Source organism: Coregonus clupeaformis, chromosome 20 (assembly GCF_020615455.1).
Source record: "Coregonus clupeaformis isolate EN_2021a chromosome 20, ASM2061545v1, whole genome shotgun sequence".
In the NCBI taxonomy this organism is placed as follows: domain Eukaryota; kingdom Metazoa; phylum Chordata; class Actinopteri; order Salmoniformes; family Salmonidae; genus Coregonus; species Coregonus clupeaformis.
Window position 1 is genome coordinate 30,205,509 of NC_059211.1, and position 21,532 is coordinate 30,227,040.

Consider the following 21,532-nt stretch of genomic DNA (forward strand, 5'->3'; position numbering starts at 1 on the left):
CAGGATCATAGGATTCTTTAGTTCTGTAGGCATAGCAGCTTTGCTTAACCTTCCTCCCACTCTCAGAATGCCATTGTCAACAATTGGATCAAGCTTAAAGATTGAGCCGCTTCCCTTGGCACATTGTCTTCCTTTCACAATGAGTGCAATTTCTTGTTTAAAGTGCTGTCTTTGCTCAAATCGAATGTGTCACGATCGTCTACCAGAGAGGAGGACCAAGGCGCAGCGTTGAGGGTGAACATATTTATTAGAGAATGATCACACGATCAAAACAACAGACGATAACGTGATGTCTATGGTTTAACACAAACCAAATAAGAACAAGAAACGACAAATAATGAATGCCTAACGGCTACCTAAGTATGACTCCCAATCAGAGACAACGAGCTACAGCCGTCTCTGATTGGGAGCCACCCTGGCCAACATAGATATACAACAACTAGAACATAAACAAATGAAAACTCACACCCTGGCTCAACATACTAGAGTCCCCAGAGCCAGGGCGTGACAGTACCCCCCCCTAAAGGCGCGGACTCCGACCGCGCCAACCAAATACAACAGGGGAGGGACCGGGTTGGCACTCCACCTCGGCGGCGGATCCGGCTCCGGACATGACCCCCACTCCTTCTCTAACCCCCCAAAGTACCCCTGGTCCGGTCTGGCCCTGCTGACCAGAGCTGAACTGAACACTGGTGGAGCGGATTGCTCTAGCTCCGGCGTGACGCAGCACCTGACCGGTGCCGGACCCGCCACCGGTGGAACAGGCACGGGCCGTGCCGGACTGACGACGCACACCACTAGCTTGGTGTGGGGAGCAGGGGCGGGCCGAGCCGGGCTGACGAAACGCACCACTGACTTGGTGCGGGGAGCAGGAAGGGGCCGGACAGGGCTGACGAAACGCACCACAGACTTGGTGCGGGGAGCAGGAATGGGCCGGACTGGGCTGGCGACGCGCACCACAGACTTGGTGCGGAGAGCAGGAACGGGCCGGACAGGGCTGACGAAACGCACCACTGACTTGGTGCGGGGAGCAGGAATGGGCCGGGCCGAGCTGGCGATGCGCACCGTAGACTTGGTGCGAGTGGCAGGAACAGGCCGGACCGTACTGGGAACACACACCACTGGCCCTACGTGGGGATCAGGAACAGGCCGGACCGGACTGGCAACACACGCCAGTACCTCTCGCCGTGCCTCTACATCTTCCACCCCCTCTTCGACCAGTGGCCCCCGTAACCTGGCGGCCTCCTCTGCCAATCCGCTGGGCCGCTCTGCCGCGGTCTCCTGCTGGCCCGTCGTCCACGGCGTTAGCCCCCCCCTAAAAAATGTCGGGGCGTCTCTCCTACCCGTGGACCAGGTCTCCATGTCCCTCGCCAGCCTTTCGCCCTTCTGCCACAATGTCAAGCCCTTCTCTTCCTCACTCGGCTTGACCCAGTCGAGGAGGCGAAGGAGATCTGCTAGAGATCTCCCTGGCGATGGCTCCTGGACACGCTGCTTGGTCACATCTTGGTGGTTTCTTCTGTCACGATCGTCTACCAGAGAGGAGGACCAAGGTGCAGCGTTGAGGGTGAACATATTTATTAGAGAATGATCACACGATCAAAACAACAGACGATAACGTGATGTCTACGGTTTAACACAAACCAAATAAGAACAAGAAACCACAAATAATGAATGCCTAACGGCTACCTAAGTATGACTCCCAATCAGAGACAACGAGCTACAGCCGTCTCTGATTGGGAGCCACCCTGGCCAACATAGATATACAACAACTAGAACATAAACAAATGAAAACTCACACCCTGGCTCAACATACTAGAGTCCCCAGAGCCAGGGCGTGACAGAATGATGACCTTTTTGGCTTCATCTAGGTCATCCACAGACAGACTTTATTTTCCAAACGTCAGTTTGAACATGTCAATTTGTTCATTCAGTGAGTTTGTTCATCTCTGATCTGATCCTGGATCAGTTTGTGTGAGAACTTTCCTTCTCTGGCTTAACTGTAGAAGTTGTCTCTTCAGTTTCAGCATCCAGGCAACTGCTTTCTTCAAGCTGTTCAATGTTGAATAGTACTCAATCAGTTTTCTGGTCGGATTCTTCTTTTCCACACTTGTACTGTTCATGATTACGTCTTTTCTCACCTCTGGATCATCCGGAGGGATGGAGCCAAGCTCCTCGGGAACTTTCGGGCCATTGTGTTTCTTCTTTCTCCAGGAATTCTGGTACTTTGAGCCATCTCTTTGAGTTCAGGAAAGTTTCAACATGTTACCCTCTTGAGGCATCGTCGGCTGGGTTGTGTTTGGAGTTCAAATACCTCCACTGTTTTGCTTTCGATAGGTCACGGATCACAGCAACCCTATTAGCCACAAATGTATGGAATCTCTTGGTATAGTTGCAGATATATTTTAGCACAGACTAACTGTCTGTCCAGACAGTTGACTCCTCGAGTTCAATCTGGAGCTCCAACCTTTAACATCCTGTCGACTCGCACCGCCAATGTTGCCGCAGCAAGTTCCAGTCTGGGGATCATCATCTGCTTGAGTGAAGTCACCCTTAATTTCCCCAGAATTAATGAGATGTGGACCTTTTCCATACCATTTGTGAACCTAAGGTAACTTGCTGTGCCATAACCTTGTTCACTTGCGTCACAGAAGTGATGCAGCTGTGATGCAGCTGTGAGGTCTTGACTTGACCAACGTTCTTAGGCATCATGCACCTGTCAATCTGGAATCTGGACAGCTGGTCCAGCTCTGAGAGCCATCTCTTCCTTGAAATAGAGTGTTCTTCGGGATGACTTCGTCCCATCCACACTTTAGCTTGCAGAGCTCTTCAAGAATGTGCTTTGCTTTTAATATGAATGGGGCGAGTTAACCTAATGGATCATAAACAGAGCTGACAGTTGAGAGAATACCTCTTCTTGTAAGGGGTCTGTTCTTGATAGTGACTCGGAAAGTAAACGCATCACTTTCAATGTTCCATCGGATTCCAAGCGCTCATTCAACAGGCAGCTTTTCTCTGTCCAGGTCCAGTTATTTTATCTGCTTGGCTTTGTGTTCATCAGGGATAGAAGCCAGCACAGCGCGGCTGTTGCTGACGCACTTGGTCAACTTGAACCCACCCTGAGAGCACACTTCTCTGAGGTTTTTATTGAGAGCTATGACTTGTTCTTCTGTGGGCACTGATTTGAAGCAGTCATCAACATAGAAGTTGGACTTGACTTGAATCACCTCTTCATCGTACTTCTCACAGTTGTCTTCTGCCGTCTTTTGCAGTGCAAAGTTTGTGCAACTTGGAGAGGATATAGCACAGAAAATATGTACCGTCATTTTGTACTCCTCCAATCTTTTGTTAGCATCACCATCTGGACACCATAGGAATCGCAGGAAGTCTAAGTCATCTTCATGGACACGTACTTGATGGAACATTCCTTCGCTGTCTGCCATCATGGCAATGTGCTCTTGCCGAATTCTATACACCTCCAATTGACTCAAATGATGTCAATTAGCCTATCAGAAGCTTCTAAAGCCATGACATAATTTTCTGGAATTTTCCAAGCTGTTTAAAGACACAGTCTACTTAGTGTATGTAAACTTCTGACCCACTGGAATTGTGATACAGTGAATTATAGGTGAAATAATCTGTCTTTAAACAATTGTTGGAAAAATTACTTGTGTCATGCACAAAGTAGATGTCCTAACCGACTTGCCAAAACTATAGTTTGTTAAAAAATAAATTTGTGGAGTGGTTGAGAAACAAATTTTAATGACTCCAACCTAAGTTTATGTAAACTTCCGACTTCAACTGTAACATATATCTTCTAAGAGTTTAATTTGGGAGATGGTAACTCGTTAAACAACTTATTACGTGGTGCCCCAAATTCCTAATGAGTTAATTGTTACATTATTAATTTAATTGAGTGACAATTAAACATAGTTAGGTAATTCTATAAATAACAGTCATACATTAAAGTAAGTCACGCCACGACATATTGGTGCCCCAGTGCGAGGAATACAAACATATTGGAGCCCCAGTGCGAGGAATCTAAGATAGAATTAGGCTTTACTGTTGAATTTGGTCTATATGAATTGTGCAGCACATTAAGTTATACACCCAGGTTACGTTATAAACCAGTAGGCAGGATTTGTTGAGGTGTGAGTGTTTCCATTTGAAGAAGATGCTAGAGGTTGCCTCCGGTGTTGTATATCTGACGAAAAGTCAGTGTGTAGAGTGAATTACTGAATGCTACGAGCCAGGACATAGAGTGGGGAAAAAAAGTATTTAGTCAGCCACCAATTGTGCAAGTTCTCCCACTTAAAAAGATTAGAGAGGCCTGTAATTTTCATCATAGGTACACATCAACTATGACAGACAAATCGAGGAAAAAAAATCCAGAAAATCACATTGTAGGATTTTTAATGAATTTATTTGCAAATTATGGTGGAAAATAAGTATTTGGTCACCTACAAACAAGCAAGATTTCTGGCTCTCACAGACCTGTAACTTCTTCTTTAAGAGGCTCCTCTGTCCTCCACTCGTTACCTGTATTAATGGCACCTGTTTGAACTTGTTATCAGTATAAAAGACACCTGTCCACAACCTCAAACAGTCACACTCCAAACTCCACTATGGCCAAGACCAAAGAGCTGTCAAAGGACACCAGAAACAAAATTGTAGACCTGCACCAGGCTGGGAAGACTGAATCTGCAATAGGTAAGCAGCTTGGTTTGAAGAAATCAACTGTGGGAGCAATTATTAGGAAATGGAAGACATACAAGACCACTGATAATCTCCCTCGATCTGGGGCTCCACGCAAGATCTCACCCCGTGGGGTCAAAATGATCACAAGAACGGTGAGCAAAAATCCCAGAACCACACGGGGGGACCTAGTGAATGACCTGCAGAGAGCTGGGACCAAAGTAACAAAGCCTACCATCAGTAACACACTACGCCGCCAGGGACTCAAATCCTGCAGTGCCAGACGTGTCCCCCTGCTTAAGCCAGTACATGTCCAGGCCCGTCTGAAGTTTGCTAGAGTGCATTTGGATGATCCAGAAGAGGATTGGGAGAATGTCATATGGTCAGATGAAACGAAAATATAACTTTTTGGTAAAAACTCAACTCGTCGTGTTTGGAGGACAAAGAATGCTGAGTTGCATCCAAAGAACACCATACCTACTGTGAAGCATGGGGGTGGAAACATCATGCTTTGGGGCTGTTTTTCTGCAAAGGGACCAGGACGACTGATCCGTGTAAAGGAAAGAATGAATGGGGCCATGTATCGTGAGATTTTGAGTGAAAACCTCCTTCCATCAGCAATGGCATTGAAGATGAAACGTGGCTGGGTCTTTCAGCATGACAATGATCCCAAACACACCGCCCGGGCAACGAAGGAGTGGCTTCGTAAGAAGCATTTCAAGGTCCTGGAGTGGCCTAGCCAGTCTCCAGATCTCAACCCCATAGAAAATCTTTGGAGAGAGTTGAAAGTCTGTGTTGCCCAGCGACAGCCCCAAAACATCACTGCTCTAGAGGAGATCTGCATGGAGGAATGGGCCAAAATACCAGCAACAGTGTGTGAAAACCTTGTGAAGACTTACAGAAAACGTTTGACCTGTGTCATTGCCAACAAAGGGTATATAACAAAGTATTGAGAAACTTTTGTTATTGACCAAATACTTATTTTCCACCATAATTTGCAAATAAATTCATTAAAAATCCTACAATGTGATTTTCTGGAATTTTTTTCTCATTTTGTCTGTCATAGTTGACGTGTACCTATGATGAAAATTACAGGCCTCTCTCATCTTTTTAAGTGGGAGAACTAGCACAATTGGTGGCTGACTAAATACTTTTTCCGCACTGTATTGGGCCGGCCGATTGAGGTATTCTCAGATATTGTCTCGTTGGGCCAAACTTGTACTATTTCTTCTGTCTCTCGCGTCTCAGGAGCGAGTTGACTCGGTCAGTATTAATTTCTAGAGCGAGGACATAGGGCCAGCAATGATAGAAATTTGGATAGATATATTTGTTGACCGGGCCATTATCTATATGCCTATCGCGCTTTGGTAGCGTGGGTAGGCCACAGGCGTATCTCTTATGTTACAGCGCGTTCCGGTAATATAGTGCTAGCAAAGAGAATGCCGAATGGGTTTGAATGTGAGACGTCACTGATAAACCCCTTCCCGTAGTGTATGGGATCCTGTTGTGTGCTTAAACAAATATAATAAACTTTAGCTGTGCACTAGATGCTAAGCTAACAAAGGGAGAGCAGCCATTGTGTTTTTCCTGTGTCACGTTGAAATCCCCGTCTTGGCCGATGGAAGTCCCGCACCTTTGTACTCCCATTCAGGTTCAGCTTTCTGCGATCAGTGACCCCTAGTGGTGAAGAAGCGCAAGGATATTGTTTTAATAATAATATAATATGCCATTTCGCTGACGCTTTTATCCAAAGCGACTTACAGTCACGTGTGCATACATTTTTACGTATGGGTGGTCCCGGGGATCAAACCCACTACCCTGGCGTTACAAGCGCCATGCTCTACCAATTGAGCTACAGAGGACCACAAAAATAAATGTTCTATCTGAGGCAAAACGTCTTATTGTAGTGTAGCTACGGGCTACATTTATGATATCCAGCAAATCTCAACTCATTGGATATCATTGTCTCATTCAATTTAATAAGTTAAATTGCCGAACATACCTTTTCAGGTTGATCATTTGGATAAGATCCAAATTGATTTGGTTAAACAAATTAGATAATTTTAAATGTTTCCATATTAACCTAGATAAAGCAACGCTTTCAGGTTAATTCAAGTTTAATTCCCAGATAGCCTATACAGGTATGATTAATCATTATCATTGATTAATCAATTCAATTTGCTTTTGCAAGCTCATTGAAGCCAACCCCCACAGTACTGATGCAGTAGTGATGGTTCATTAATGTCTATAAATAGATGTAAAAAAAAATTGCAGCTTCCAACAACTCAAAACTCCCCCCCCCCCCACAAAAAAAATTAACGTATTAAAAAAAAAAGAATTGCAAGCTATTGGAGAGGGTAGTCCCCACTCCCCCGCTAATTAGTGAACCCTCACCCATAAAAGGATTGATCGCTGACCTCGGCAGTGATACCAACCCTAACTATGCCATTAGCAGGAAAACAGTAGAAATTGCGACAAACGCTCTCCAAAATCAACCATCGGGCGCAGGCCTTGTAAAGGTTCTCTCCAGTTTAGCCCTGATGTATCGCCATCAGAGATTGGCATCGGTCCAATACTGCAGTGCACAGCTGAAGCACGAGCAAGAAATGGTTGATATGAAGGGACAGGTGGACAGAACCGGGAAACTAATGACAAAAGCAGATGAGGAAAACATTCTGTTAACCGAGGAACTTCGTTTGAAAACTGAAGAATTAAAAGTTATTGCAAAAACGAACGAGCACAAACTCTTCAACAAAATCGTCTTCTACAGGAACAAAATCGTCTTCTACAGGAACAACTCGATTTAGCCAAAACTAAATACGACGAAGTCCACGCCAAACTAGATAAATCTGACGAGTTATCTACAAACAGGAGCGTGCAATTTGATAACATACATGCAGTTTTGATGAACGTTACCCAAAGCAATAATATTCTAGTCCAAATGCTGCACACCAAAGACGATCAGTTCATGAACACAATGACCAAGTTGGATAACAAATCAGCGAAAGTCATTGAAGTCGCTGACCAAATGAATGATGTGAGAACTCAGGTGATGAAGATGAAAATATTGATTTCTAAGCAAGCGGAGGAAATCTCATCACTGAATCTCTCGCTCCGTACTCAAGTCCTCTACCTGCAAACCATGTCAGATAAGTATGAGGCCGAACGGAGCAAGTGCGAAACTCACATGTCTGAAATAAGTACTCTAAGCACCCAAGTGGACTCTGCTATGCAGCAGAATATCACCCTTAGGTACCATCTGGAGGAATTCCAGAACAGTTACGCAACCAAGCTCGCAACCGGAGCTCGGTAAACAAAGGAGTGAAGATGACAGAAGCTTTCAGACTTTGAATCTCGCAGATGTCCCTCAGTCTTCCCCTCTTGGCCATTCGGCACAGGGTAATAAGGCGCCTCCTCGCCAACAAAGTCAAAGCTTCACTTCTCCTCTTGGCCTTTCGGACCACAATTCCCCACAGTATGAAGCCAACCCTCCCCGCGCACTTGGCACCGAACGCCTTGTCAAACTCGTCAAAAACATCCAAACCTTTGACCCTGTTCCAGGTAAGCCACACGACACTGAGATGATCCTAGCAGACATAGAGGACGCCTTGGATGGCTACCCGAACGCTACGGGTGCTGACAGGCTTTACTTGTTGAAATGAACATCGAATAGACATGTGACAAGGTTAATTCGTCTACAACAGCAACACGTGCAAAACGACTACGCTAAACTTGCCACCGCCTTGAAAGTAGAATTCAGTGGTTCTGCGACTCGTAAACACGACAGCTCGCTGGGTAACACTGTCAAGCAAGCTCGGAATGAACACCCACAAGCTTACTATCATAAGCTTCGTTCAACTTACTTTGGCCTACTCACTGAAACAGGAATGGAAGAGCTTTTACCATTCAAAACAATATTTCTGTCAAACATGTATCCCAACTTCATTACCTACCTGGGCCCTACAGCCCACATTGGTTTGCCAATCTCAGAACTCAGAGAGCTTGCGAGCACAGCTTTTGAGGCATCAAAAGTGTGCAGCGTTAAGAACCCTGACATCTCAATTTTGGAGTTTGAACAGGAGCGCTCACTCCAGTTAGAGGGTGCATTATCAGGTATTGAAGCGTTGAGATGACGTACAACAACGGTTTCTACCACGAAACCACGATACTAATACCCCCCCACCAAAAAAAAAAACAGCATGGTCGAAATAACTGTAAAGTACGTCGCCAGCAAAACGACTACTGCTACAATCCACCGGATCGCTACGTTCCTGCACCCAATCCACCCAAAGTGTCAGAGCACAAGGGTAACAAGGGTGAAAAAGGGTTCAATGATGACCGAAGCATACGCCAATACAGGAAAAAGACAAGTCACTATGACTAGACATGGAATTGCTGGACAACAGGTCCGCCAGAATTAACACCCTTAGCAAGGACGTTAACAGTCAAATTACTTCGAGACCCTATCGAGACCCTATCCAGGGCCCGCTCGATCAAGACACAAGCCCACAAGCTTTGTCTATAGTCTCTGATACAAATGTTGCGAAGAAAAAGGTAAAACACATCACAAGAGCCAATTCCACTCGAAACTCGATAAGTCCATCTGTTTCCACCATGAACAGAAATGACACATCACATTGTTTCGAGCAACCACAAAATATATGAACACAAAACACGACTCAAACAGCCCATACCTGGAAACAGTCCTGGAGGACTGCTTAACCTGTGCGCTAATTGATCCGGCTTGACAATATCGCTCATTTCTCAAACGTTGTTCAATGATCAAAAAAGTGCTTTGAACCCAGCTAAACGTTTGTTGAGAACGGAACGATGCAATACTTCACTTCGAGGTTTCACCCAGACTACCTCGCCTCTCACAATGCGACTCATGCTGAAACTACACTTCCAAGACGTATCGCTTGTTCACCCTGTGTATGTTACCAACCTCGAAAGTGAACCCCTGCAACTCGGAGTAGACTTTATGGATCGGTTGATCCCACTGATGGATTGGAAGACCAACCAAGTATGGTCACAGGCAACCGTGCCGTCTACACTGACCATACTGTCGTCTCCTACCGCTGACTATGACAGAATCATCCACAAAGAGCATCTATCAAAAGAACCCCTTTCGAAAAAGATGTCTCGACACTTCTCTGTGAAGCATCTGACCCAAGGAGATATTACGATATCTCGTCACATTCAATCAGCAAACCTTTCATGATTTCAAGCTAGCAGTCTCTGTGAATGAGCCACTTCCCTCCTCCTTGGAGTCATGCGATACTGTAGCTGAGATTAACTTCTCTTGTCCTACGGACACTTCCGCAAGCACTGCGGCCGTCTCAGGAATAAAAGCATCGACGTGCAGAGTGTACTCTGCTTCCGATGATACATTTTCCGCTTTGAGGGGGACTGAAACCCCTTACAAGGAATCGAACGGCGTCAGTCCCGCAACTGACCCGATGATTCCCACTGGTGAAACACTGTGCCATATCGCAGAAAGATATCCTCGTCTCAGTTCGCAGGTATTGGAATGGTTGCCACACGCGGACGCTGTGGTGACTGACAGGCCATGACAGCCACTGAGCGTTTTCAAGCACAAACACCTGGAGATTTGGTTGAATGGCTACAGCCAATCTACTAACTACGCGGCTGCTGACAACTCGTACAAAGGGTCCAACCTTTTTGTTTGTGCCTCGGACACCAACACCCACCACTGGTGGGGGTGGTCCCAAGACACAAAGGGGAGGAATACAAGCCCAGACCCATGATGAGCCTCGTCGAGGCCGGTAGGGGGGTCGAGACTATGTGCAACACTATACGAGACAGCCAGAGCAGGAAACAAATCTAGTTGTAAACTTCCCCATGACAACATAGAGGAGAGGATAACCACCTTGACGGAGATAACCTTAGAACACATCTGAGATATGACTTAGGTGTACCACACTGGTAATAAAAGAAGTCCAGAGGACTTTCCACCTCCAAAACAAATGGCAACGATAATCATTCCTTTCCATGTGTAGTTCAACTACAATGCAACTAGTAAAATGCTCTAATCAGGTATTCCGGTAGGATAACATTTCAGAGTACATCGGTAGGATAGCTGGTCCCCTTGAGTACCAGTACCAATGCCAGCAACAGTCAGTCCAGCCACAATCAGTAAGAAGGTTAGAGACCTAACAAGTCGACAGAGGAGTTAGTAGTCGCTCAGATTCCAACACGTGGAAGGGAATCTCCCAAAACACTCTTCTGATGGTTAACACACATGCCACTAATATATAGAACCCTCCATTCAGGAGGAAAGTCATTAGAAGTCATGAACCATGATCACACCGCGTACGACTGATTCAGTGGTTGTAGAGTACTTCCGTCGTGAGGTTAGCTCCTCCGTGGATAACATAGCTATGAAATAGACTCCTTCATACCTATCGTCACTACAATGGTGTAAAACACATTGACCTGGAGTAAAACCACTACAGGTCCCCTTGGCATACAGTGGGGAAAAAAAGTATTTAGTCAGCCACCAATTGTGCAAGTTCTCCCACTTAAAAAGATGAGAGAGGCCTGTAATTTTCATCATAGGTACACGTCAACTATGACAGACAAAATGAGAAAAAAAAATCCAGAAAATCACATTGTAGCATTTTTTGTGAATTTATTTGCAAATGATGGTGGAAAATAAGTATTTGGTCAATAACAAAAGTTTCTAAATACTTTGTTATATACCCTTTGTTGGCAATGACACAGGTCAAACGTTTTCTGTAAGTCTTCACAAGGTTTTCACACACTGTTGCTGGTATTTTGGCCCATTCCTCCATGCAGATCTCCTCTAGAGCAGTGATGTTTTGGGGCTGTCGCTGGGCAACACAGACTTTCAACTCCCTCCAAAGATTTTCTATGGGGTTGAGATCTGGAGACTGGCTAGGCCACTCCAGGACCTTGAAATGCTTCTTACGAAGCCACTCCTTCGTTGCCCGGGCGGTGTGTTTGGGATCATTGTCATGCTGAAAGACCCAGCCACGTTTCATCTTCAATGCCCTTGCTGATGGAAGGAGGTTTTCACTCAAAATCTCACGATACATGGCCCCATTCATTCTTTCCTTTACACGGATCAGTCGTCCTGGTCCCTTTGCAGAAAAACAGCCCAAAAGCATATTGTTTCCACCCCCATGCTTCACAGTAGGCATGGTGTTCTTTGGATGCAACTCAGCATTCTTTGTCCTCCAAACACGACGAGTTGAGTTTTTACCAAAAAGTTCTATTTTGGTTTCATCTGACCATATGACATTCTCCCAATCCTCTTCTGGATCATCCAAATGCACTCTAGCAAACTGCAGATGGGCCTGGACATGTACTGGCTTAAGCAGGGGGACACGTCTTGCACTGCAGGATTTGAGTCCCTGGCGGCGTAGTGTGTTACTGATGGTAGGCTTTGTTACTTTGGTCCCAGCTCTCTGCAGATCATTCTCTAGGTCCCCCCGTGTGGTTCTGGGATTTTTGCTCACCGTTCTTGTGATCATTTTGACCCCACGGGGTGAGATCTTGCGTGGAGCCCCAGATCGAGGTAGATTATCAGTGGTCTTGTATGTCTTCCATTTCCTAATAATTGCTCCCACAGTTGATTTCTTCAAACCAAGCTGCTTACCTATTGCAGATTCAGTCTTCCCAGCCTGGTGCAGGTCTACAATTTTGTTTCTGGTGTCCTTTGACAGCTCTTTGGTCTTAGCCATAGTGGAGTTTGGAGTGTGACTGTTTGAGGTTGTGGACAGGTGTCTTTTATACTGATAACAAGTTCAAACAGGTGCCATTAATACAGGCAACGAGTGGAGGACAGAGGAGCCTCTTAAAGAAGAAGTTACAGGTCTGTGAGAGCCAGAAATCTTGCTTGTTTGTAGGTGACCAAATACTTATTTTCCACCATAATTTGCAAATAAATTCATAAAAAATCCTACAATGTGATTTTCTGGAGAAAAAAAATCTCAATTTGTCTGTCATAGTTGACGTGTACATATGGTGAAAATTACAGGCCTCTCTCATCTTTTTAAGTGGGAGAACTTGCACAATTGGTGGCTGACTAAATACTTTTTTCCCCCACTGTATAGCTTGAGGTCGGCACCGATTCTTACTGACCTCCAGGCATTGACATGAAAATTATCTGATTACGTCAGACTCATTCTGAACAGGTTGCAGCCTACTAGGATACTTGGTTTTCTTTCCCTTGGCATGCACGCTTGTGTAAGCATAAATGCACATGTACAATGGAAAATGTAATGAGGATTTATGCTAAGATCACTTAAGGGTCCGAGCAAAACACCAGCCTGGGTAAAGTTGAAAATGTACCCTGAGGCCTTTGATTCTACAGCTACCGTACTCACCAGTTTCTCCCCAGAAGTGCATAGGTCATCCCTGTAGACTGTCCGAAGCTAGTGCCTCACAAACTGTAGACTAGATCATATAGTTATCAACTTAGGATAGTGCCTAAGCAACACACCACTAAGTGGAAAACCCTAGACATGGCATTAGAGACAATGCCATGATAGAGTTATTTAGCCAAGACCGTGGACGTATATAGAATACAGTCCAATTAGATGATTAAGGTGTGGTAACTATATTTTGTATCTCTTTTGTTTTTATTCATTTTGTCTCATTTTCTTTGACACTTAAGAAGTGATAGAGCCATAAACAAGTTCCCCATACAACCATCAGTTAGTGTCACAACGACGCTCATTTGGGAAAGAAATGTAATTACGACTGGACAACGGGTCCGGAACGGCGATGCTAACCAGGACGCCCGCTACCCATTCTTGTGGTGGACTGCTCCGTTGGAAGAAAGCCTACCAGGGTAAACCACCAGAGGAGGACCGCAACGGGGATCCCAAACCAGGACATCCCCTAGCCATTCTTGTGGTGGCCTGCAGCTTGCAGAGATCCTCCCAAGGTAAACCACCAGAGGGGGACCGCAACGATGATCCAAAACCAGGACATCCCCTGGTCATTTTTATGGTGGGTTGCAACTCGCATGATAGTACCAAGATTGAACCACCAGATGGGGACTGTCATGACTTGCCCTCATGGGTTGAGGATCAAACATGCCGGCTAGGCAAAGGTTTGAACACCCCCTTTCCTGGGGGCCAGTTTTATGACTGGTCGTAAATACCATGAAGACTTTCTCTTCCTTGCCATGAAGTATTGGGAGAAAGGACCCCTTTGTTAACAAAGGAAGTCTTCCCGCCAAGACTCCAACATCCAAAAGTGGATAATGAAACAATATTCCTACTTAAAAGAATGTGGGAAATGCTTGGTGGGAACTTCAAGAACAATCATGTCAAATTCGTTACTATGTTGTGATGTCATTTTATTTATTTATTTAACTAGGCAAGTCAGTTAAGAACAAATTCTTATTTACAATGACGGCCTACACCGGCCAAACCCAGACGACGCTGGGCCAATTGTGCGCCACCCTATGGGACTCCCAATCACGGCCGGTTGTGATACAACCTGGAATCGAACCAGGGGTCTGTAGTGACGCCTCAAGCACTGAGATGCAGTACCTTAGACCGCTGCGCCACTCGGGAGCCCAAGATTAAAGATGGTGGAACAACATAACTGTATCTCTGGGGGGTACACTTCCCAGTTATGAGGTTTGCATCTAATTGTTGTATAAACGAATGATTAAGTATAATAATACTTTTGTGAAGATAACAATGTGATTTTAGCATTCTAGATGAGAAGATTGTTTTCCATATTGATTTGTTCTCAGTCAGTGGCCCCGCCTAGATGAGCACAAACATGATGGAACGCCCCTTTTACCCCGAGTGCATAAAAAGCCTTGTGACGAAATTCACCTCAGACCAGCAGACGTGAAGCGTGAACTAAACGTTGCAAATAGTTGAATTTCTACCAGACCTGGAAGCCCACGGCTTAAAATGGTTGACACTCTACAAGACCAGCAGACTTGAAGCGTGAGCCAAACGTTGCAAATGCTTGAATTTCTACCAGACCAGGAAGCACACCGCTTAAAATGGTTGACACTCTACAAGACCAGCAGACGTGAAGCTTGAGCTAAAGGTTACAAATGGTTGAATTTCTACCAGACCAGGAAGCACACCGACCAAGCATACTTCGGTATAAGCCAGATGTTGCAAATGGTTGAATTTCTACAAGACCAAGAAGCGTGAAGCTGAAGCTACACGTAAAACATTTTTTAGACCAGAAAGACCAGAAAACGTGAGACGTTAGTCCAGACGTTTGAAATGGAGAAACTCTGAAACTCTCAACCTCTACACGAGGTGAAGAAGAAGACAATGCACTAGACCAGTCTGCAGCTGGCATGTATAGTCGTCTAGATAACTTTCACGAAAGACACGAAAGGAGAGGACAATCCCTCTCAGACAACCGCTGGTACATCTGAAGTATCCATTCTAACCACTACTACGGCCAGAAAGTCTACCAAGGACATTGGGATCTCTGATGGGCAAACCAGAGTCCTACATCATCAACTCAACTATCAAGGACAGCTATACGTAAATACATGTTGTATTTCTAATCTGAATGAGCGTTATTAGTGTGCATAAGTATTATGATTTCCGTGAGCGTAGTTTCCAAAGTAACCATGATAGTTTGAATCTCTGTCTCTCCCTTCCACTCTGACCCTCCTTCTACCCAAGCATTCATGCTATTGTTAGTCCAGTCCACTAGGGATCTGTTTCCATTGTATTACGTTACTAATCAATAACCTGTGTGTGTGTGTGTGTGTGTGTGTGTGTGTGTGTGTGTGTGTGTGTGTGTGTGTGTGTGTGTGTGTTTGTGTGTGTGTTTGTATTGTGTTATTATTTAGTTAGTTAGTAAATAAATCATTAAGCCAATTTGTGTATTGCTGGTTCATCAATAAGGTTAGGGTTCTTGCAGGTTCAAGGATTTTGACGTTCAGAATGAGACTAATGCACTAGACCTTATTATTTAATAAGTGACTGTTATCAATATATATAACACATATGTATTCTAAGAGTTTAATTTGGGAGATGGTAACTCGTTAAACAACTTATTTCGTGGTGACCCAAATTCCTAATGAGTTAATTGTTACATTATTAATTTAATCGAGTGACAATTAAACATAGTTAGGTGATTCGATAAATAACAGTCATACATTAAAGTAAGTCACGTCACGACAACTGCCTCAAATCAGTGGCCACAGAAGAACAAGCCATAGCTCTCACAAAAAACCTCAGAGATGTGTGCTGTCAGGGTGGGTACAAAGCCAAGCAGATAAAAGAACTGGACCTGGACAGAGAAAAGCTGCCTGTTGAAAGAGCACTTGGAATCCGATGGAACATTGAAAGTGATGCGTTTACCTTCCGTGTCACTATCAAGAACAGACCCCTTACAAGAAGAGGTATTCTCTCAACTGTCAGCTCTGTTTATGATCCATTAGGTTTCCTTGCCCCATTCATATTAAAAGCAAAGCAAATTCTTCAAGAGCCCTGCAAGCTAAAGTGTGGATGGGATGAAGTCATCCCAGAAGAACACTCTATTTCATGGAACAGATGGCTCACAGAGCTGGACCAGCTATCCACATTCCAGATTGACAGGTGCATGATGCCTTAGTACTTTGGTCAAGTCAAGACCGCACAGCTGCATCACTTTGGTGACGCAAGTGAACAAAGTTATGGCATGGCAACGATACCAAGAGATTCTATACCTTTGTGGCTAATAGGGTTGCTGTGATCCGTGACCTATCGAAAGCAAAACAGTGGAGGTATTTGAACTCCAAACACAACCCAGCCGACGATGACTCAAGAGGGTTACATGTTGAAACTTTCCTGAACTCAAAGAGATGGCTTAAAGGACCAGAATTCCTGGAGAAAGCAGAAACACAATGGCCCGAAAGTCCCGAGGAGCTTGGCTCCATCCCTCCGGATGATCCAGAGGTGAGATACAAACTCCCGAGTGGCGCAGTGGTCTAAGGCACTGCATCGCAGTGCTAGCTGTGCCACTAGAGATCCTGGTTCGAATCCAGGCTCTGTTGTGGCTGGCCGCGACCGGGAGACCCATGGGGCGGCGCACAATTGGCCCAGCGTCGTCCAGGGTAGGGGAGGGAATGGCCGGCAGGGATCTAGCTCAGTTGGTAGAGTATGGCGTTTGCAACGCCAGGGTTGTGGGTTTGATTCCCACGGGGGGCCAGTATGAATAAAAATAATAATAATGTATGCACTAACTGTAAGTTGCTCTGGATAAGAGCGTCTGCTAAATGACTAAAATGTAAATGTGAGAAAAGACGTCATCGTGAAGTGTGGAAGAAAATAATCTGACCAGAAAACTGATTGAGTACTATTCAACATGGAACAGCTTGAAGAAAGCAGCTGCTTGGATGCTGAAACTGAAGAGACGACTTCTACAGTTAAGCCAGAAAAAGTAAGTTTTCACAAAACAGATCCAGGATCAGATCAGAGATGAACAAACTCACTGAAGGAACAAATTGATGTTTGGAAAATAAAGTCTGTCTGGCGATGACCTAGATGAAGCCGAAAAGGTCATAATTCGATTTGAGCAAAGACAGCACTTTAAACAAGTAATTGCACTCATTGTGAAAGGAAGATAATGTGCCAAGGGAAGCGGCTCAATCTTTAAGCTTGATCCAATTGTTGACAATGGCATTCTGAGAGTGGGAGGAAGGTTAAGCAATGCTGCTATGCCTACGGAACTAAAAAATCCTATGATCCTGCCCAAAGACTCCCACATCTCCAGACTGATCTTACTCCACATCCATGAGCAGGTTGGCCACTCTGGGAGAGGTCACATGCTTTCCAGACTTCGCCAGTGATATTGGATACCCTGTGCCAACTCCTTAGCAAGGAAGATCCTTAAGAGCTGTGTCTTCTGCAGGCTGATTTAAGCTAGAGCTGGAGAACAGAAGATGGCCGACCTTCCACAACATCGGGTGTCACCTGATTTTCCGCCTTTCACCCATGTGGGCATAGATTACTTCAGCCCCATAGAGGTGAAGCGAGGCCACGTTCATGTGAAGCGGTATGGTGTGATCTTTACTTGCCTTGTGAGTCGAGCTGTCCATCTAGAAGTTGCTAGTTATCTGGATACTGATTTGTGCATCAATGCCCTGCGCAGGTTCATCTGTCGAAGGGGCCCAGTAACAAGTATCAGAACAGACAATGGCACCAACTTTGTTGGAACACACAGAGAGCTAGGAGAAGCTCTGAAAGAGCTGGATCAGAACAAGATTCAAATTGCATTACTGAAGGAAGGAGTGACATAAAAAAAATAAGAAAAATGTATGCACTCACTAACTGTAAGTCGCTCTGGATAAGAGCGTCTGCTAAATGACTAAAATGTCAATGTAATGGTCATTCAACCCTTCCTCTGGAGCCCACCATGGGGGAGTATGGGAGAGGTTGATCCAACTGGTGATATAGATCCTATATTCAGTCCTTAAAGAGCAAGTACTGAATGATGAGGCTTTGCAGGCAGCCTTGTGTGAAGTTGAGGCGATAATGAACGACAGACCAATCACAACTGTAACAAATTACCCTAATGATCTAGAACTCCTGACTCCGAACCATCTGCCTCATCTGAATGCAAAGCCAGTCCTGCCAACAGGACTATTCTAGTGAGGAGACCTATACTCACGAAGGAGATGGAAGCAATTACAATATATCACTGACCTCTTCTGGAAGAGATGGATAAGGGAGTATCTTCCACTTATGCAGGAGCGGAACAAGTGGAACAAAACTAAGAGAAACTTCAGTCCTGGTGACCTTGTTGTCATCGTCGATGACACAGCCCCAAGGAACTCTTGGCTAATGGGGCGTGTGGTGGAGGCTTTGCCAGGGGCCAAAGGTCTTGTCTGGAGCGTCATGATTAAGACCAAGACCAACATCTTACAGAGACCTATCAATAAACTCTGTCTGCTCCTGGAGGCGGCTGACTGAGACAAACACACACACACACACACACACACACACACACACACACACACACACACACACACACACACACACACACACACACACACACACAGTGCTCCATATTTGAATCACGTGCACCTCTGATTCTTGGATGATGTACTCTTACATTTTTGGACGTCAAACTTAATTTTTTTTTAATGTTCAACACTTGAACACTTCAAATCGGGGACTGAGATCAATGGACTCTTGTCCTATATGGGACCTTGTATATTTGTATATAGCTATGAACCGTAATACTGCTCTGGTATAGTATGTTTTGTGTTTTGGCTCTATTTTTGAATATTAAGTCATTGTTATGCATTCAGTGCAGCTAACAATTAGGGACCGATATGTTAGAGCCGATTTGGACATACAGAACATACAGAGCTCCATGTACGTGTGTGTAAATATATGAAATATGAATGTACAGTATATGATGAAATATTAGGTACGTACCTTCATGATTTATTTACCTAATGGAGATATATTCCTTTGTTGTTAGTTTTTGGCTCCCCCTCTTGCCCATTCATTGTACTGTGGTAAGTTTGTTAGTGATAGGATAAAGGCAGGAAGTTGGGCCTTCGGGGGGAGGGGAGTCCTAGCTAGACGTGGGAGCGGTATAGACTTTTGACCATACAGACAGGCCATATTATGTATTTTTCATGCCAAGTCATCTGTGCTTTAAGTTGACTGGAGAATCTTTTTTTGTTAGATATAAGAAGAATAAACCTTCTTGTTGCACCATATCCCTGGATCTCATTTAATGTTTTTGCCGTTTGGGAACTTCGAATGTGGACTGTATGCGTCCGAAACAACCCCGCTTCAGGCTTGGGCAGTGGCTATGGTCAATTGGTAAGGAATCCACTGCAATCAACGTGAGTGCTATGGGGTTGTAATAATTTACTCAGGTTACCTTCACTTCCTTGGGCACAGGGACTATGGTGGTCTGCTTGAAACATGTAGGTATTACAGACTCGGTCAGGGAGAGGTTGAAAATATCAGTGAAGACACTTGCCAGTTGGTCCGTGCATACTTTGAGTACACGTCCTGGTAATCTGTCTGGCCCCGCGGCTTTGTGAATGTTGACCTGTTTAAAGGTTTTGCTCACATCGGCTACCAAGAGCATTGTCACACAGTCGTCCGGAACAGCTGGTGCTCTCATGCATGCTTCAGTGTTGCTTGCCTCAAAGCGAGCATAAAAGGCATTTAGCTTGTCTGGTAGGCTCGCGTCACTGGGCAGCTTGCGGCTGGGTTTACTTTTGTAGTCAGTAATAGTTTTCAAGCCCTGCCACATCCGACGAGCGTCAGAGCCGGTGTAGTAGGATTTAATCTTAATCCTGTATTGACGCTTTGCCTGTTTGATGGTTCATCTGAGGGTGTAGCGTGATTTCTTATAAGCGTCCGGATTAGTATCCCGCTCCTGAAAGCGGCAGCTCTAGCCTTTAGCTTGATGCGGATGTTACCTATAATACATGGCTTCTAGTTGGGATATGTACATACGGTCACTGTGTGGACGACATATATGGCCAATATACCATGTCTAAGGGCTCTTGTTATGCACGACACAACGCGGAGTAAACTGGTTACCAACGTAATTAGAGCAGTAAAAATACATATTTTGTCATACCCGTGGTATACCGTCTGATATACCACAGCTGTCAGCCAATTAGCATTCAGGGCTTGAACCACCAGGTGTATAATAAGGAATAAACACTATACTTTTAAGTCCCTATGATAAGTGACCCTATCAGTTAGTGTCCCTATTGTCCCTACTCCCTAGCACATTTAAGGCTTCTAAATGTACAAACAGAACACAACACTGTGGCAACATACTATACATTGAGGTGTATTTTAGTTAAGAGGAACAAATCCTTGAATGTTGCAGTAGATGGTCCCTGAGATGACTGACCTTAGGGATGGTGTACCCTCCAACCTCAGTGTCTTTAGTGGCCATGCGGAATACATTGAGCGGTATGATATTCCCCATCCTCTGTGTCTCATGGATGACTGCGTTTGTGTAGGGCATGCTGTCACTGTCTTCCATGGAGGGCTGCCGTGACGACCCAACAACTGCATCCATCTCTGCCTGCACCTTGGCTACATCAGGGATAAAAGATAAAAAGACAATGCAAAGAAAGTCATTATGCAAATTAATTGTGTGTGTGTGTGTGCGAATGCTCGCACACATCTTTATGCATTACCTTTTATCAATCAATCAAGATCAATCGCTTTGATTAACTGATTAAATGCAACAGGGGTCAAACTAAGTCGTTGTGATGGCGATGGGAGCGCTAACCTTGTATCTCCGGGTAGTTGATCATAAAGAGAAGGCCCCAATAAAGGGTTGTAGAGGTGGTCTCTGTCCCAGCCACAAATAGATCCAGAGTGCAGAAACACAAGTTCTCCAAGTTAAACCCAGCCCTTGTGTCGTCTTCCCACTGTTGAGCAAAACCCAACAAAACAACCTCAACAACATACTAGATACTTTATCAAATATTTAACAATTTAACTAATTGACGATGCTGTAGCTAAATCACCAATGTGTCAAAAAAATGTGATACAGAAATATGGACATGTACTGCAATAAAAATAAAGCTTTATATCCCCATGATTTGGATAGTGAGTGTGCCCGGCCTGCATCCAAAACAAATTATAATATTTAAACTACTTCCTTATCTAAAATTACTCTCTAATACAATTTTCTAGTGTAACTCTTCTCCAGTCCCATATCATCATCATCATCATCATCATCAGTGGTGTAGTGGAGGGTAAACATATGAAAACACAGTTTACCCACCTATTGTGGAAAAATGCATTGAAAATATAGGGAGAAAATATGGGTTGAACCATACTTTTCTCATTGATCATTTAAAAAATGTTTTACT

At 44.6% G+C, this 21,532-nt stretch overlaps 1 protein-coding gene across 2 annotated transcripts in view; it reads right to left on the minus strand.

Annotated features, from left to right (window-relative positions):
* The window catches only part of LOC121533858 (cytochrome P450 2J2), a 51,811-nt gene that overhangs the window by 16,399 nt on the left and 13,880 nt on the right, over positions 1-21,532 (minus strand). For both annotated transcript variants that reach the window (XM_041840164.2, XM_041840165.2), the window contains 2 exons: positions 20,944-21,085; positions 20,557-20,744 (listed from right to left, as the gene is read on the minus strand). In XM_041840164.2, the coding sequence (XP_041696098.1) occupies positions 20,557-20,744; positions 20,944-21,085 (330 nt within the window). The remainder of the gene's footprint in view (positions 1-20,556; positions 20,745-20,943; positions 21,086-21,532) is intronic.